The 19,688-nt window shown below is 40.4% G+C and overlaps 1 protein-coding gene across 15 annotated transcripts in view; it reads right to left on the bottom strand.

Moving 5' to 3' along the window:
- RALGAPA1 (Ral GTPase activating protein catalytic subunit alpha 1) overlaps nt 1-19,688 on the bottom strand; it is a 119,902-nt gene that overhangs the window by 41,935 nt on the left and 58,279 nt on the right. For all 15 annotated transcript variants that reach the window (XR_013392217.1, XM_077925883.1, XM_028720528.2 and 12 more), the window contains 7 exons: nt 18,870-18,995; nt 17,540-17,598; nt 16,905-17,013; nt 12,037-12,147; nt 7,856-7,924; nt 6,893-7,027; nt 5,658-5,841 (listed from right to left, as the gene is read on the bottom strand). Coding sequence is in view for 14 of the 15 variants with exons in the window: in XM_077925883.1 (XP_077782009.1) it covers nt 5,658-5,841; nt 6,893-7,027; nt 7,856-7,924; nt 12,037-12,147; nt 16,905-17,013; nt 17,540-17,598; nt 18,870-18,995 (793 nt within the window). In the remaining variant the exon portion in view is untranslated. The remainder of the gene's footprint in view (nt 1-5,657; nt 5,842-6,892; nt 7,028-7,855; nt 7,925-12,036; nt 12,148-16,904; nt 17,014-17,539; nt 17,599-18,869; nt 18,996-19,688) is intronic.

The raw sequence follows: 19,688 nt of genomic DNA, 5'->3' as shown, positions 1-19,688 counted from the left end.
CAGCGGCGAGCAGGAGGCGCTTGGTGGGAGATTCAGCCGAGCCCGAGCTGCGTGCGCTCCCGAACCTCTGGGCGGAGAAGAGCGTGCGTGTGTCCGGCTTAGCGACGGATCCTCTCACCCGGCGCAGCAGAAGACAACCCTCGGGGCGGAGCTCCTGCCACAGGCCTCCCGCCTTCTTCCCCACGCGGGGCAGAATAAGTGGAAACCGGCGGACGCAGCGGGTTTCTCAGCCGCTGCCCGGGTTGCCCCTCTCTCCTACAGAGCCGCATCCATCCCAGCCCCTCCTGTCATCTCAACCTGCCCGTCTAATTTACATACCATCATATCCTCCTTTCTTATTGATTCACTTAGATTTAGTCTTACATTTCTCGCTTTGTCTCCGTAGACTGCGCGGAGGGAGAGCCAGAGAGAGGCATCGCTCCTGCGCGGCGGGAGAGGGAGCAGCCGGAGCGATGCCCCAAACAAGCTGAATTCCGAGCGAGGGACTGAGGGGGGAGGGAAAAAACTTCACTTTCGTGCGTCCCTCCCGGCGTGACGCTGCGCGCTGACGTCACGGGGCGGGGCTTTAATGGTGGTGTGCCGCGAGATTTTTTTTCAGTAAACAGGTGTGCCGTTGCCCAAAAAAGTTTGGGAAACACTGAGCTAGAGGGAAGGAGGCTCTCAGCTGGAGCTGTACCAAAGAATGATGCTTCTTTTCCTTACGGTAGCCCCCAGCATGCCTGCAAATCGCTTCCAGAGAGTTGGGGAATCCTCCCGAAAATATTCTGCACACAAATAAAACAGCTGAGGCTTTGTGCAGAGAGTTCAGGAGGAGGAGTGGGATCTGGATTCAGCTCTTGTCCCTGACAAACAGCTGATTCTCAGGATTTTAATATTGCTGAAGGGGTACTGCATGCATATCTTCAGCGGCTCAGCATGTGCTCCTATGGATTCAGATAAGGTTATGCCAAGCAACTCCCACTTTTTGGATGCTCTCCAGAATCTATGGACTACAACTCCCACCATCCCTGGCTGTGGTTGATGGGAGTTGTAGTCAAAAACAGCTGGAGCGCCCCATGTTGCCTACCCCGATGTAAGTTATTTGAATTTAATAATTACCTGTAACACAGAGATTATACTAATGGTACATTTCTAGGTTTCACAAACAGCTTTTTGAACCCTTGAATCCAAATGCATGGGGCCTTGAAAAGCGCTGCCCATACTTTCATTTTTATGTAAATTCTAATAGCAGACCTCTTGTTGATTTTCTCCAATGGTAACTTCCAAAAAGTATCAGTGGCAAATTGCAACAAGGTTTCTTGCTTCATTTGTATAGTTTGTGCATATTGTCAATGCATGACAGCTTCATGAGTCCATCTGATTTTTACTTTTCAATTGAGTATACAAGGTTATTCAGAATTTGATTAAGTGGTTGTCTTCATAAAAAACAACAACCAGGCAATTCCTTCCTCAGGAGACTCCTCTCTGTCCATATATATCCTGAGGTCAACCTATCATAAGGCGGTAAGACCAAAACCTCCCTTGGATGATAGGAAGGCACAACTTTCAAGCCAATTCTACGATTCTTTTCTTTTCCATTTTCAACACTGGTTTCAATCAATGGAAACAATGTACTTGGGGTGGTTCCTGAAAATCTCTGTTCTTCAGATGTCACCCACTGATTATAATAAAAGGGTGCAGCTCAGAGAGAGACAGCAAACACTGTTAAGGGCTAAATGTTAAAAACCAGAGAGTAACTATCTCCGAGACTCTGGCTTACAGTGACTCTGAGAGATAGCTCTGTCACCCAACCCTCTTTTCCCCACAGCGCTTCATTGCTCACTCAGTCTTCTCACCACATCTGCACTGGCATAGTGCTATTCATACCATTTACTCCTATGCATAACTGGCATCAGTTATAAGAAGTTTCTATAACTTCTGGATTTTAAAAGTGCTTAAAACCCATTAATATATGATGAAAATAAATGTGTCAGGAGTCTTCCTCAGTGCTGGCTATTTAAGTTTTATAATTTAAAGTTATTAAATATTACATTTTATGTAACATTAAAAATAATATCACACTCAAAAAAGACAACCACAACATACATAGCAGAACCACAATGACAATTCCAGAAAGAAATACTGAAAGGCACCCAGTAAAAGAAAACAGGAAGGTAAAAACAGCATAACCCTACACTTAGAATTCAGCTCTATACCCATTTGCTTGGGGATAAGGCCCATCCAGTTTAGAGACTTAATGGAGCAGCTCCCTGCATCTATTTGTACTGTCCAGAAAGCATGACAGCAGCACAATGAGCAGAGGATCCGGTGCTGCAGCCCCACCCCGCCAAAGTGGCTTCTGCTTGCTGCTTATTTGGGTGCACTGGAGCACTCTGCACAGGTGGGGCTTCCTCAATAGCAGTGAAGTCCCCTGCATCCTCCAACGGAGGCTGGCAGATCTGGACCGGGTTGGGTGGACTGATACCTCCACCTTATCTAACCCACACCAATATTGTGAATCAGGGGTTTGGATTGCTGTGCCCCTTCTGAGTAGACATCTGTTACATTTTTGCCATTAACCACCAGCAGACTCAAACTGCTCAATGAATCTCCTGCCATACATGTATCATGAGTAGTATGATTTGATTTACTATCAGGTAGAATGACAGGCAGATGCAAAGTACGTATGTTCTTACTCATGTAGTTAAAAGGTAGCAAGGGCTCAAAAGCAGATGTGCACAAGCCTTTCTGTTAAAGAAGGCTTGTGCATCTCTGAAGCTGGAGGACAGTTCAAATGAAATGTATTTGCCAGTTTAGTAGCTGACAATCTGCTATCCTTTCAAACGTGGCTGAAATTTACTGCTTGAGGCAGCACGTTTCATGGTGGGACCAGCTCTGCTGCTGCTGTTCCATCCTTTTCGCTGATATTAACTCCTAGAGTTTCACATGTCTATTGCACCATGGGATTCAATATACCTGTTACTGGGCTTCAATGCGTTCTTAACAGTTATTCTTGGGTTTCAAGGCATACTCATCTGGAAGAAGCAACAGTATGCTTCACTTAGTACACCTACTAAAGCTCTTCCTTCTATTTGTCACCATGTCCACTTGCCTGTTTTGTAGAAAAACAGGGTAGCTGAAATTTCAGAGTAGTGCCTCTCAAAGCACTCTGCATTACAAGAGCTTTTATCCTGAAACACTTCTGCATAAGATAAAACAGATACAAGCATCCAAGCATCAAGGAAAGTAGACAGACACAGGGAGGTGATGACAAATCCAAACTAGGGTGCCCACTGTCCTGGATTCTTCAGCTTTAGTATCCTATAATGTACCTCAGTTTAATGGAAATGCACCAAATTACCTTTCCATATGCCTGAAATCCCTACCAAAGCTCAGTCTCTTACAGCAGTGTTCCCCAACCTTGGGCCTCCAGCTGTTTTTGGACTACAATTCCCATCATCCTTGACCACTGGTCTTGCTAGCGAGGGATGATGGGAGTTGTAGTCCAAAAACAGCTGGAGGCCCAAGGTTGGGGAACACTGTCTTACAGGCAAGGATGTGCTATATTGAAAACAGAAATGAGACTGGATCTCTCTCTTTCATGAAGTATTCTTCATATTACTGAATGTTGGAAAACCCAGTGGGCTTGCATCAACTGGATGTCTTGGGACTGGGCTATCATAGAGTCAACAAGACATATATTGGACATCTGGGGTGTTGAACTGGTTCAAAGCCCTGCACCTAGCCACTATTGCCACATATCCAGGATGTATTTCAGGATCATACATTTCTGTTGTCCAGCAGTTGCAACAATTGATACCCTGATGGACCCAGTAAAATGGTCAGTCACACCAGGCAGCTAAAAATAAGGGGGGGGGGAGAGAAGGGCTGACCAGAAAGAGGGAAATACAAAGAGCCAGGGCTCCATTGTGAGCCTCCCAACATCTAGGGTTGGGTCTTGCTTTCTGACATGATTTTACCCCTGAGTACTTAAAAAAAGCTTTCTTTTCTCAATCGCTCTTAAGAGTTCCAGGAACTACAGATTGCTGGGGAATAGTGAAAAATACTTAGGTGATATCTGATATCAGACATACTCAGACGAGACCTACTGAAATCAATGGACTTGTGTAAGAAGTCCATTGATTTCAATGGGTACACTCTGAGCATGAGTAATGTTGGATACCATCCTTAATATTTAATACTGCTAAACCAGCACTAAAATCCATGGAACAGTAGCTCATTAATCTGACCCAACTTCCTTGGAAATTATTCTAAATGGAAAAAGTTAGGTTACTAACTTATATAAAACAACACCACGTACATAAATTTAGGGCTTTAACAAGAAACCAGAAGCATTAGTCCTGTGGGGAAATGTACAAATGAAGGATAGCAATGCTAAGGTTTTGTGCATGAGACATTCATTTAAAGAGTGGGAGGGGGGAGCTATTCAAGGTTGTCTTTTCAAATTGCCAGATTAAACAAATCACACAGCATTTGCTGCAAACCCATAATTACACATTATTATAGTATACAAAAGCAGAAAGGCACAAAAAGCTACTGCAATTCTCTACACTTGCAATGGAACATGTAGGGGAAGTTAATTTTGGTAAATACTTTAAATATTAGCTTTGCATAATATGTATAGGTGAAACTGTAATTAGGGCAGAATGAATCCTTCGATGTTTCTTTCATTCTGACCCTGCAGATGATTACTCTTTGCTAATAAGACCACAGCCATTTGACAAAAAGCCAACTACAGTACCTTGCTTCATTCTTCAGTAAATTTAATAATTACCGCTCCTCCTGCCAATAGTTCTCAAATCAGATTTGTTCAATCCAATACTGAGCTTATTAGAGGACAGCTCTGTGTTCAGAATTCTTTGGCCAAAAAAGTACTTGAAGATGATGAAGCATGCCTTAGACAAGGGCACAATGATTAGCCATTTTCTCCACATAAAAAAAACAGCACGGAGTCACTACAGACCACAAAATCACCTGCTGTTAGCACACAGCTGCTACAAAAAGGTTCTGCATTTATCTAGTCCTTAATGCCACTAAGGAAGCCTAAAGGGAACAGCTTAATACAGGAGGAGAATGACACTACACAGAATATTTGGTATCAGTATTAAAGCCTATCTTTTCCAAATTTTCGTCCACCAGGACCATTTGATATTTGCTAAAAGAAAAAAATTCAGCTTAAAACTTCTTGCAACCTTTATTTCAAGGTGGTGTATTTACTGAGAAAAAAATAAAATACTCCCAACATGGAAAGCTCTTCAGGAAACAATGAAGCTTCACAAAAACATTTCTTTACGAATATAAAACAAAATGTCAACTTTATATTAAATTGCTTTTATCGGAACTCAACTATTCTGTATCTGGTTGTTTGGAAAAGATTAAGATAATTCCTCTAAAACCAAAAAATTATACATAATGCTAGTTGTTTGCAATGTTGCGCAGAGGGCAAAAGGACCCATATTAAATGGATTTTTATGTACGTATTTTAGTAAACAGAGTTGCAATTGCTCAAAATTACACTGATTTATTCCACATTGATTTAGCACTATCTAGAGATCATAATGGCATTAGATGTAATATAAAATCCACACTTTAGACACTTCAGTATCGGAAATCTACATTATTTGGTCAAAGGGAGGTGTTCATCAAGGCAAACAGACCTTCTGTGACTGGCTGGAGTTTTGATGACCGTTCTGAATCTGGAGAATGTAATGGCTCTGGCTCCTTGAGACTTTCCAAATGCATAAAAGGATCATAATCAGAAGATGCCAAATCAGATAGGCTCACAGGAAAATATTTGGGGTTGCTAAAGCACTGAGATCCATAAACACACCCATGAAGGACCTAAGAATAAAAATGAAGTTTAACATAATAAAAGTATCAAGAAAGGAAACAAACAAAAGAAATAAAAATAAACAGACTGGACACAGTAGTTAGTGTGTGATGCTTTGCTGGAAGTACAAAAGCAAACATGGAAAGCTGTCATCAGTTTTATCTGCATGGGAGGAAAGGCCATAATAAACCTATAATATTCTTAGGAAGACAAATTAAATACCCTGATGGGACCATGGAGGTCTTTTTAAATGCTCCAAATTTCTGTTTTTACTATGATGTTTCACAGGTGTGCCATGAGATGTAATTTAGACAGACATTTCACTATTGTGATATGTACTATAGGTACTGACAATTATTCTACCCCAATTGCATGTGCTTAGATTTTCAAAATGCTCTTCATAAACAGAGATATGAACCCCACATGCAGCCACTTCTCTCCTCCTCTCCTGGGGGAGGAAGGGAAAGGAGAATGTTAGCCGCTTTGAGACTCCTGAAGGGAGTGAAAGGCGGGATATCAAATCCAAACTCTTCTTCTTCTCCCTTTGTGCAAGTAAGTGAACAAGCCAGGAAGTCTGAGTTAACTACTATCTCCCCTTAAGTCCAAAGTGGGATACTATATTCAACAGCTTCTAAACAAACAAGGATATGAAGTCAACGAGAAACCATGGTTTGTTAGGGAGCCATTAACCATAGCTTCCCAGTTCAGATTTTTTCCTGGCTTGTATGAAGAGAGGAACAAGGCTGCCATATGCAGTTACATAAGGCATGGCTATCTGATTATGACCACTGAGGGAACTTTTACTGGTTATCTGAAGTGCTATTTTTCATATTCAATGCCCTTCACGGCTTAGGAGCTTGGTACTTGGAAGGATTGTCTTTTTATGTGACAGCCTTCTGAAGTTGCATATCTGTTTTGTATTGTTAATCTGTTTTGCTTGTTTCTTCCAACCCTTTTATTCTTCTCACCTTGTTAGTAAAAACTTTAAAGATTAAATAAAAAGTAACACACCCGCACCATAAATCAAAGCAGGAGAAGGCGGGGGAAAGAAGCAGCAGGTACCTTATAAATGCAGTTGAGAACAGATTTTTCCATTTTATCATTTTCAGATCCTGAAGGGTGAACAGGTTGCAACAGTGTCTTTAAAGGCAATGCCATTATCCAGTCCAACAGACAGAGAAGTAGAGAGACCACCAGCTGCAACAGAAGGATTTCTAAATTACAGCTAACCATAAAGAGGAATCTGCTTACTCTCTGTTTTTGTCCTTTCTTAATTTAGTCTCAGCATTAATCTAGCTCAATAGTAGCACAGTACTTTGTATATTATGTCCAACTGTTTTGTGGGGGGGACGGGACATATATGCAAAATGTACATGGCATGAACGCACTAAAACGTCATCTATTTGAGTGTCATTAGGAGAGTTCAGCACAACACTTTTAACTTTGAATGGAATACACCTATGCTAACGGCAGCAGAGTGATTAAAGACTACCTAATACTTTGCTACACAAAGAAGAAAAACAGATACATTATGTGGCAGTCTGTACAGTGGTACCTCGGGCTAAGTACTTAATTTGTTCTGGAGGTCCGTTCTTAACCTGAAGTTGTTCTTAACCTGAAGCACCACTTTAGCTAATGGGGCCTCCCGCTGCCGCCACTGTGCAATTTCTGTTATCACCCTGAAGCAAAGTTTTTAACCCGAGGTACTATATCTGGGTTAGCAGAGTCTGTAACCTGAAGTGTATGTAACCTGAAGCGTATGTAACCCAAGGTACCACTGTATATGGTTTGAACACTCAAAAAAAGGTTATAGTTTCTTGCAGGAACCAGTCACTTCAATGAGTCTTTATAACTACTGGATGGTATCCACACTATACATGAGCAGAAAACTCCAGCAATAGGCCATCCCACTCCAGTCTCTCACCTGCAGCCCTTGAAAACCCTGGATACAATCCACTTTCTATTGCAAAGAAAACAAATGGCTGGGACCAGTGATTTACTTAAGAAAGATGACATAATTCATACCCTCTTGTCCTGTTCGTAAGAAGAAGCTTCTGTACTGGGCAAGAGATGAGTGATGGTTGCTATCAGGATCTATGGGAAATAAATATTTGCTGTAATATTTCTACCATTTTTAGACTTTAAATAAACCCTTTAATCCATTGGCAGACATACTTTGAAAAACAGTTTTTGGTAGTTTTTTTTTTAGCCTTTGTATTTTAAAACTTTTTCTTAGGTTTTCAAGAATACATACATAAGCAGAGGAAGTTATGTCCTGAATAAAATAAGTTGATACAATTGCATCACACTGTTATACTTCCCTCCGCAAACATACCCAGAACCACTATAATAAATAGACAAACAAACTAATTGAAGCAGAACTAACCCCCTCCCCATCCCCTGCAAGTAACGCACACTTTGGTTCCAAGTGTCATGAGAATGTCCCATTACTCTTCAGCAGGTAAGTGTAGCAAAAAAATAACAATTTACATGCAATACATAATACATACCAAAACATATTAAATCTATCAAAATAACCATTTACTTCAAGATGTTTAAACCCTCCTATGAAGTCATTTGCCTTTTGATCACTATATTGGGTCACTATATTTAAATACATTTCCACATTAAGAACATAAGAATGTGAGAACCATGATGGTTCAAACTAAAAGCCTACTGATACAGTCCAGTTATCTGTTTCCTACATTGGCCAACCAGCTGGTCTGCAGAAACATATAGCCTTGACCAAAGTGGAGGTAGAACACACCTGCCATGACTAGTAACCACTGATAAGTCTTAGCATCCCTGAATTTGTCTAACAGTTGGTGGCCATCAATACATCTTGTGGATGTGACTTCCACTATGCACGGTGTACTTCCTTTGGCTATCCTGAATCCCCCAGATGACCCTGGAATCCAGTATCATGATGAGAGAGAGAAAGTTTCACCTTCATTATACTACCCATAATTTTATACATTGGTCTATTCCCACTTTTCATTTTAGTTTACTGGGGTATAGAAAATGTCTATTGTGTAGGGATTTATGATGGCTGTCAATGCAATCAGTTGTTTTGGATCATCCTTGCAAGTAAATTAATCAATGCAAATGGTTATTTTTTCAGCTGTTATAATTTCTTATTATTAGTACAGACAAGGCAGCAGTGTTTGTTCCAATTCAGAGTGTTCCCACTCCACCATCACTTAGCAAGTCATTTGTTAAGCTCTTTGAAGTCTTAGGCTACAGTTGTGAAGCTGCTTAAGAGCCTGAGTAATTCCAGAATCGAAGCCTTTAATAGTTGCTGCTATCAGTACTGGCAGAATTGATCTTTAACCACATTTGCTCAGAAGTCAGTTCCCTTGATTTCAGCATGGACTTAGAATTGGTGTTTGCTTTATTTTATTGCCTTCAACTGCTTGTAGCAAAATCTGCTGCACTTCACTGAAATATATTGAAATATTCCTTTCTCATGCATATTATTGTGCCCAAACATATTTATCTGTTTCCACCAGTGAAAGACTTTATTTTTCAAAAAAATAATAATAATTGCATTCTGTTATGGCACCTGCTTCATATTTCTCTTTTGGGTGAGATTTAAAATGTGAGGGCCATTAGAGTAGGTGGCTGTAACAGTGTGTTTCATTTTATTTATTTATAAAATTTATACACCGCTTGATTGTAAAAAACAAACAAACCTCAAAGCACATTGCAAAAAGATAAAACAATAAAATCAAACAGCTGCCCCCAATCAAGTAAGAAAATAAAAATGCTTAACTAAAAGTAGAAATTGTAGAAAGATTTTGGCAGATTTTTCTGCGCACTTGGGGGCAAAAGGGAGTAATTTATAACAACTGTTGTTCAGACATTTCCTTCCAAATCTGCTAGACTAGAGCCAGACAGAGATGATGACAGGTGCGTGTCCTGCCCACTCCCAACGTAAATCCTGGCTACACCCACACTGGCAGGCTGCATAGTAGCTGAACCCTGCTATTCTCAGTGTGCACCAACAGTTATGTTAACACAAACTATTCCGTACCCCACCAAATTGATCAGGATTTAAATATGATAATGTTAAGTAGGGCACAGACATTGGATTGAGGCCATATTGCTTAGCATCTATTTAGGTTTTCCTGGAAGGAGCTCTGTGTTATTAGTATTCAAAGTGGCAATGAGGATACAGGAAGTGTTGATGAATATACAGAAAGAGTGATTTAAGGAAGCCAAAGAGCCAAACAAAACTGCTTATGAAAAGGGAAAATGAACACAAATATACCATTTAGGTGTTCACATGTTCATTCCCAAAGCTTCAGTGCTGATTGGAACAACATTTACAAGATGATAACATAGAGTGTGCTTATTAGAAAGCTTGCAAAAGAGTGACAATCAATGGGGTATGTTCATCCCTGGATATAGAATCTAAGAAAAGGCCAGGAGGGATGCACTGTAAGATTTACTCTACCTGCTAAAGAGGAAACAAACTTCAGAGTAACTGTGGGCAGAAATAGGAGGTCTAAAACGCAATTTAGTGCTGTGGATGCCCTGCCCACCAACTAAAACCCTGAGGATGATATTGAGAAAGAAATCAAGAAGACAGCCAAAAAAGAAGATGTAAATCAGGGGCAATTCAAACTATAGCTACTTGAACGGAGGAACTAAAGAGCTTACCAGCATGTAGGGATTCAGAGTGCTTTTGATCCTGGCCACTGTTAGGACACCTTCCCCCCTCTTTTTAATCCCCTATTGCAATAACCGACCAGAATGAAAGCATCTAAAGTAAATAGATGTACCCTTGCATCTCAATGATTTAAATTGGCCCACACAAATTAATGAAGTAGAAGGTTGTACAATTATAATGCTATAATACATGCTTCTCTTCTATATTACAACGACATAAATGACGTAGCAAAGCCATTTAAAGAAACTTCACTAAACTTAAAGGTAAAGGTAAAGGGACCCCTGACCATTAGGTCCAGTCGTGACTGACTCTGGGGTTGCGGCGCTCATCTCGCTTTACTGGCCAAGGGAGTCGGCGTACAGCTTCCGGATCATGTGGCCAGCATGACTAAGCCGCTTCTGGCGAACCAGAGCAGCGCACGGAAACACCGTTTACCTTCCCACCAGAGAAGTACCTATTTATCAACTTGCACTTTGATGTGCTTTAGAACTACTAGGTTGGCAAGAGCAGGGACTGAGCAACAGGAGCTCACTCCGTCGTGGGGATTCGAACCGCCGACCTTCTGATCGGCAAGCCCTAGGCTCAGTGGTTTAGACCACAGCGCCACCCGCGTCACTAAACTTAAAACATGGTATATAAGCTGCAACCCTAACCCCATTTACCTGGGAGTAAGCCCCACTGAATTTAATAGAACCTACCCCTGAGTAGACAGTTGTGGGGAGGGTGAAGTCTGAGGAGACACAGGACCTCCTTCAAAGACTTTATGTCTGTAGATGAGGGCAGATCTGTGCACTGGGTTGTTGTTGTTTTTTGTAAAATTTCATGTACTTTTTGTTATACTTGGTGTTCAAACTTTTTTCAAAGAGGGCCAGATTTGATGAAGTGAAGGGCCTTGAGTGCATACCAAACGGCCAACCAAACTTGTTTAGGGTTGAAGTTGTCAATGCTTTTTTTTGGGGGGGGGGGGATTTTACCCCAGGAAATAAGCTGCCAGACTGAACCAACCAGCAACCCGGATTAGGCCCCCAAAATGGACTTTGGACATGCCTGCTATAGGAGATCTGGACAGAAAGCATCTGCTGCTTCTTGTCTAATACTTCAAGATTGTGGAATTGCCTTTAGAAAGAGGACACAATGTGCTACTGGTTATCCTGAAGCAACATTGCACCCTAGGGCAGAATTACATGTTGCATATAGTTCTGTGCCCTCTCCTCTCCTGTGGTTTCCACCAACTGGTATTCTGAAGCATACTGGCACCGTCTGTGGAGGTAGATTACATTTCAATAATATATATAATAAAGTTAAATATTTTTTCATTTCCTTCCTTTAGCTTTGTTTCCAAATTTACCATCACCTACACTCCAAATGAAGAATTATAAACAAAACACCCCTCATTTGGGTGTTTTCGGACAACTGAAAATCTGTATGGCAAAAAAACCCTCTGACTTTGACCATTTGAAAATATTTTGCTTCATATTTCTAAAGCGAGGATTATAAAGCCAAAGTTCCATTTTTTCTTCATGTTTATACTTACCTGGATAATTTTTAATGGTGAATCTGCTTGATACATTTGTAGCCTCTGTACATAATGAATCAGCATATTAAGCATATTGCAAGCAACATGCGCAACCGTTTTATTTGGAAACTGTAGAAAAACAGAAAAAGTTATAAATGCATGGACTTCAGTATTAGCGCACACCATGTGATGGACTAGCATCTCATGACTGTTACATATTTGGAGGAGAATTACACACACTCAAAGCAAATTTTTAAAAACCCAGTCTTTTGTCAAGGAAGCACCACAGCTTTAAATCTAAAATAGATTACTTTACTTGGATCTAAAACCTAAATAAAGAAACATCCAAATACAGTCAACAATTATGGATTGCAAACAACCAGCAAAAGGTCTGAGGTTTGTGCTGAAAAACAACAGATTTATTTGGATGAACATTTTGTATTTGCATGCGTTGTGCCAAGATTAGTATTTCCTTAAAAAAAACCCCATCATGTTAGGTGGCCGAAATTGATGCAAATCAGACTCTAAAAATCTGCAAAATGTAAAATATGATATAAAATAAAAAATTAACAAGTGTTGTCACAATATTTTGTTCTTTTAATGGTGTAAATACGCAATATAATGGAAAACACAGGAGCTCTAGGGCATGGTACGCAAAGTGTATTTTGAATGCATATGACCGCAGGACCACTTTTTCATGTCTTTGCATTCAAGCCCTATGTTTGGTGAAAGATTCCTGCATTGCAGGGAGTTAGACTAGATGATTCTTGTTGTCCCTTCCAGTTCTATGGTTCTATGATTCTATGAACTTACACTTGGGCTTGTGTAGACATTAATGGCCTCATTCACATATCATATGAAACCACAGTTTGTGAACTGCCTCCTCCTTTTTCCTACTCCTGCACACAGCAGGGAGCAGTTCAGAAGCTGTTGCTTCTGCTTAACCATAATTTGTCCTATCAACTAGGCTGAAAAAGTATGGTTAACATAAACTATGGCTAGCTGAAACAATCATAGTTAATGTTAATCATGGTTCTGGGCCTAGATGACATGACTAGCTATGATTAACCAAACTAAACCCCTTCCAGCTGTGTGAAAGAAGGGGAAGCTCACTACAGATAGTTCCTGCTCACTTATGTTGCACTAAACTATGGTTACATGTGGTGTGAAAACACTGCCATGGAATGAAATGGCCTTATTTCTCCCATGGTTCTGCTGAATTTATGAAATAGCTAAGGCAGAGGTACACTCAGGATTTTTTTTTTTATCTATAGCTTTTGTATTGTGAACATTTCACGTTGGAGGTGGCAGCAGAGGGTGAGGATTAAATACTGTGGAAACTTGCTGTAAAAAAAAACCATGCAACTTCCACCTCTTTCCGAGTTGTAAGACCATAACTGGCATTGTAAGTGCCATGCTGAAGCACTTGTCTTAACGACAAAGCCTCTTATGATCAGCCAGGGGATGCTGAGGAAGTGGTAGAGCAGAATGCAGCAGGCAGAATACACATTGTCTGCTGTCTGCCTGAGGGCTTGGGTGGCTTCCAACTTATTATGATGAACATCAAAGAAAAATTCAGACGCTCCAACAAATCAAATGCAGATAGCTGGAGGTGTTCTTTGAAAACAGGCTTTACAAAAAAGCCAGACCCTGTACATGATGGACAATAGGTGAAGTAGTTGGAGATGTTCTATTGTCAGATTTATAGGTAAGTACCACAAATATGGACCTTGGAAGCAGCCTTACATACTCAAATTGTCAGCAATTACATGCCACCAATTTGTGGGAAGGTTTTTCATTCTGTGGGAAGCTCAAACTGCATGCAAGAGGCAAATGTGTTTTCCGGTAACAAACAGCAGCAACGTTTACTATGTTACTTATATGCTCTGAATTTAATAGCTACTCCTTTGCACAAAAATAGTCAGGAAGTATTCAAGGCAAATATTATCAGGTTAAGCAGCAATTTTATTTTATGGAAATGATTCTTAATCAGGAAAAAATAGAGGACAGATCTGAAGTACCCAAGAACTGCGTAAAACAGGGTTTCTCAAGCTTTCTACCCCTAGGGCCAATTGAGATGGTTGAAAACTACAGAGGCCCATCAGTCACAAAATGGTGGCAGATGCAAGTAGTATGGCGTAATTAGCTGTCAATTACTGATGTGACTTTCTACTGATACTTAATCCATTTTTGGAAATTGCTAAATTATTTGCCACAAGTGTTTTCCCTGTGGCGAGGAGTTCCATAGCTTAGCGTTCCTGTACTGTACAGACATTTGATCTGGAGGTATTGTGACTCAGGCTCCCAATTTTAGACAGAAGCTGCTGATCCAGAGAATTTAAGTGGGGAAGGCTTTTCCCTTCAAATGCCTGTTGAAGTATTTTTACCCATCTCCTGCAATTTCTCCCTATTCTCTTCTCACTGTACCTTATTTCCCCACACCACGTGAGTTTCTTTCATCCCTCTTCCCTGGCCCTTTTACATTCACTTATTCTTCCTATAACAGCCTCCCTCTTTACTTTCCTTCTATTTCCAGTTAAATGTTTTATTAACTATTAACCTTTCATCTCACTTTCTAATTTCCCTCCACACTTCCTTTGACTTTCTTCCCTTCTCCCCACTAAATATCTCTTCTCTCCTGGCCATATTTACCCAGCAAGAAAGAGCTACTGGGGCTGCCGTTGGTACAGTCGAAGGCAATGGCATGTCTAAGGGACAGGCAGGCAAGTGAGGAGGCACTAGGCAAGCTGTGGCATTAAGGCCCAGGACTCTCTGGTGGATCCTAGATCACTGTCTGAGAAAAAGTGGTCTAAAAGAGTAAGTGTGAACAAGTAAGTAAGACTGGGGAGGGGGGAGGCTTACTGCATAATTAGCTCTTATATGCATTCGCCCACAAAAAAAAAAAAAAAAATTCTAAATTATAGTCACAACTGAGGAATCATAATCTTCAAAATCAGGCTGCTCATAAAAGCTTGCTTTGCACCACTGTGATGGGACCTGAATAGTTAAGCAAAACATCTGAAGAGCCAAAGTTTTGCCACTCCTGCCTTGGACAACATATAGGGCTGTGCTAAGTTCTTGCTCTTAGCATACATTGCACTTGCACTGAAGCTGTGCATTTTTAATTTGCTGCAGGTGTGATGTCAAGTCGCCAAAAATCTGGGGAGTTTTATTCAGGGAGGGGACATGCTTTGACCCTAATCTTAATTTACTGCAAATCTCCATGATGGAAGGTTTCTGAAAGTTCCGAATAACCTGTCTTTAACATCTAAATTAGAGAATCATTTAGCTAGAAAGGTTCAGCCCCTTGCTCAATGAAGGAAATCTAGCTAGAGCATCAAGCTATAGAATTGGAGCATCCCCAGCAGACGGCAATTCAACCATGGCTTGAAGACTCCCTAGGTAATTAGTCCCTATGTCTAACTACTCTGTTAAAAGCTTCTCCTGATATCCAACTAAAACCTAGCTTTTGCGCCTGTATTTGTGACTCTTTGTATTATGAACCTATTCAGTGGGCTCAGCAGAGAGAAGTTAAAGAACTTACTTTCTTGATAACGGTGACTTTTTGTCAACAGTCCCTTTAAAAAAGCCTGATGTTAAAATACTATGCTCTGTTCTGTTATAAAGGATTTCTTTTATTAGACACCAATTCAAGCTCCATGTTGGTCCACTGGAGTCAATCCATAGAGCCAGTATGCCTTTCTCTAGCCTAAACTTTCAACAGTGGTTCAGCTTCACCCGTTGCTTAAAAAAATGGTTTGAGCAATAGAGTTTTTCTGTAGCATGGATGAGGTTTTGTAGTCACTTAGAACCCAAGCTATTTTGGAGCGGCACATAACACAGTCTCTAACTGCAGGGGTTGAGAAGAGCAATTAGGATCTTTGTACTAAGGCTTTCAAGGTGGTTGAGAGACAAAAGTTGTGACTTCACACTGTCTAGAGGAAATAAACACTGCCTATACTTTGATAGAGCAGCTTGGTTGGAGTTCAGAAAGTGTTGCTGCATCTGTGTTATAAGCCTGCAATTTGCTTTTGTCCAGTTCAATAGTGTGCGTACTGCACTTGTCAATACAACTGACAAGAAACATAGTATCTGGTATCTATACTCAATTCATGTCTCTCTGCAAGAAAAATAGCCAACTCCAAGAGTCTTTGAATAATGTGTGATCTAGTTTCCAAATAAGAGCCTCAATGTGTGATTCTTCTGGGCACAAAACTGTATTTGTGAACTTTAAATCTCTGTTAAAAAGAAGAAGGAAAAATGACATCAATTATTTCCCCTTACTCTGAAGCACCTAAAAGAAGTGTGCTGTATTAAGGTACTACACTTTATATTTTAAGCATTCATATTTAAAATTACTTTAAATTAAACCATTGCTTTGTAACAGCGATGAGACCTGGAAAATTTGGATAAAAATTGGCACAGTTTTAGGTCCGCCCCCACCAAGCATATAAAAGTAATTGGGATGCTTTGGTTGAATACTATTGTTGGAAAGGGAATTGAAGAGGCTGATGTGGAATCTTACTTATATTCTAATCTTTGGCTGTAATTTTATGTGCACTCACCTGAAAGTAAGCCCCACAGAACATGTTGGGAATTACTTCTGAGTAAACAAGTGTTACAACGTATGTAACCTGCATATGAATGTGATGTTAATATGCTTTAACGCACTTTCACATGGTTCAGCAGGGCTTACTGTCAAGTGAGCGTGCACAGGACTGTAACCTTAGTAGTTATGAACAGAAACCAGCCAACGTTTATCTATGTGAGCCCTAGCGCTGCCTAGAGATCCTTCTAGGAAAATGAGAAAAGAAGGCCAGAAAAGCCACAGGGTGCACATGAAACACTGCACAGGGCCCTTTAAATCCGAATGGTTACATGCTTACTTTTAATGATGCACAGATCACATTCAGAGCTTCCTTGATCTGAGGATGATGGGATTCATGCACCAGTTCCTCACATATCCATATGCCAAGGCTACAAAGAGCAACACATCTGCAAAACAATGTTAGATAGCAATGTAAGCACTGACTTTAGCCAAGCTAAAACTAATGTCAAGGGAGTAGAAAACTTGTGGTATATTGAGAGTTTGTTGATGTAGGACAACAGTGCAACCCTATGGTCATCTAATTAGATGTAAGCTCCACTGAGTTCAATTGAACTTATTCCCAGGTAAGCCTGTTTAGGATTGTAGCCTTAGAGAAGCCATCTCTTAATGTCTAAACTAATATATATGGTGCATGCCACTACTTTTTCACTGGTTTGTTTCATTAACCATAATCTACTGCTACTTCCTTTTAAAAGGAATTTAAAAGGATTTTAAGAATGCTTATCTATCTCCTTCTCAGATATATTCTCTGGATAACTCATAATGCAGTTGAGCAAAGGCAAATTTAAAAGAAAACCATGATTCAAATTAACACCAAAAGTCAACCCATATTGTGCTATTTAAATAATTTAGCTGAACATACAAATTGACCTATTTGCTCGAGGATCTGCAGTGATCCTTCTTTATTCATACCTTGCCGGTCCAGATGGCTCCTCTCTGGCAGAACTTAATACCGTTTTGATGATCAGTTCCTAAAGTAAGAATGTTCAAAGTCAGTCATCCAAAAACCCCTTAAATTTAAAATAAAGCTTTATTATGTGATAGGAAAAGTTCACAGAAATGGGAGAGTTACAAAACACTCTGCATTTGTTCATACTATCATACTGTTTGTACATACTATTTCCTCAGAGACAGTATCCAATGGAACAAGGAATCCAAAGTTGTTTCAGCCGTACATCCCTGCTGATTCTCTTGAATCTTTCAGCTTTGGGTACCATACCATGCCTAGCTGCACAAACATCCACTCCCTTACAGTGAGGAGCTGCTACTAGCTGCCACTTTCTCAAAAAAACACAAACCACCCCAAACACATTGCCACCCAAGTGCTCTGGTTAAGCAAATAGCAATGAATGATTTGAACACAAAAAAATCTCCTAACAAGAAGAGAAATGACTGAAGCTGCTATCCTATACACACTTACTTGTTCCACTGACCACAACAGCTGCCTTTAGACATAATAATAAACAATATTTATCAATACATGAATTGCCATTGGGTATGCGCATTTCAGAATCCCTTGCCACTGTTTTTAACTTACCACAGGGCAAATTGTGGTTAGTCTTAAGCAATTAACTGAAAGCAGCTCTGTCCTGTCCTTGGAGGACCAGTTTCAAAAATGGTGCAGAAGGTCCTCTCCTCACGCTGCCTTCCCAAAGCCAACTGAGTGAGGCCCTGGGCTTTGGGAAGGAGGCACAAGGCTATGGCAGGGTCCTAGTGCCCCACTCACCCAGTTTTGGAAAGGCAGCGTGAGGGCTTGGGTTGGACTACTCTGCTCTACAGAGAGAATCTGCTCCCAGTATTTGGAACTCCTTATCAAGAGACATCTAGCTAGTTCCTTATTTGATGTCCTTTTCCAGGCAAAAACATTGTTTATTTAGATATGTCTTTTAGCCCATTAGCTAACATATATGTTGAAACTGGTTCTTTTTGTTGCTTTTACTGATGTATTTTACCTGCCTTGTTCTTATGTGTTGTTTTTTTTAAATCAGGCACTATTTTCACTGCATCTGTATTATTATTATTAGCTGCCTTGACTATGGAAAGGTAGGATGCAAATTCAACAAGCAAACTGATAAATAATAATAATAATAATAATAATAAGAAGAAGAAGAAGAAGAAGAAGAAGAAGAAGAAGAAGAAGAAGAAGAAGACATGCATAGGAATGTGCCAGGAGCTGCTGCTCAGCTGAAAACAGCTAAACAAAGAAAAATATATGCAGAGTACACAGCATTTCAAAACCTACCTTAACATCTGTAAACGGAGAGACAACAATGTCAGGAGTGCTTGGGTGTAGAGCTGGGAGTTCACAATATAAATTGGGAAAGCAAACCAGAGAGCCTAAGAGAACTTGTGCTTCTACTCTTGGTGCCTGAGAAAAAGAGAAAGATACAAACAGATGATAAAATTTAGCCTTCATCTTGAAATGAAACGTTTTAAGCACAGGTCTCTTGGGGTATTGCAGTCATGAAGGGGCAACATGAGGGGGAAAAGGGCCATGTAGCCCTGGCAGGGATTTTAAATTACACAAGGAGCCCCTACAACTAGAAGAGGCTTCCTGCTGCAGAACGTACACTGGGGTTGAGAAAGCTGGCCAGAGCCATGAGCCATGAGCCAGTGGGATGGGGTAAAGCCCTGTTCTACTTGTACTGCCCCTTCAATCACCCAAGGACCAGAATGATGATGAGCTGCTTGCAGTGCTTTGTTGGCTCATATGCTGGTGATGTGCTTGACCTGCTGGGGATGCTTCAGAGTTATTTTTTCGAGAATGCAATTGCACTGGGGCTGCCTTCAGGTATTACAGCTTATTGTTATTTGTTAGCTATTCAGTTTGATAGTTACCTTAGGCATAGCAGTTTCTAGGTAACTTAGAACCAAGTTAAAAACATGCACAACATAATAGCACCATTTTCTTACATTCGTCCCTTATGCTTGCCTTTCACAGACCTTCCCTCTTTTATTATTATTATTTATTCAATTTATACATCGCCCTATACATGGAGGTCTGAGGGTGGTTTCTGCTGTTTGATACCCTTACCTTTCCCTTTCCTATCTTCATGTAATA

The sequence above is a fragment of the Podarcis muralis genome, chromosome 1 (genome assembly GCF_964188315.1).
Source record: "Podarcis muralis chromosome 1, rPodMur119.hap1.1, whole genome shotgun sequence".
Classification (NCBI taxonomy): domain Eukaryota; kingdom Metazoa; phylum Chordata; class Lepidosauria; order Squamata; family Lacertidae; genus Podarcis; species Podarcis muralis.
The sequence above is the reverse complement of the archived record's forward strand: the minus strand, read 5'-3'. Positions and strand labels throughout refer to the sequence as shown.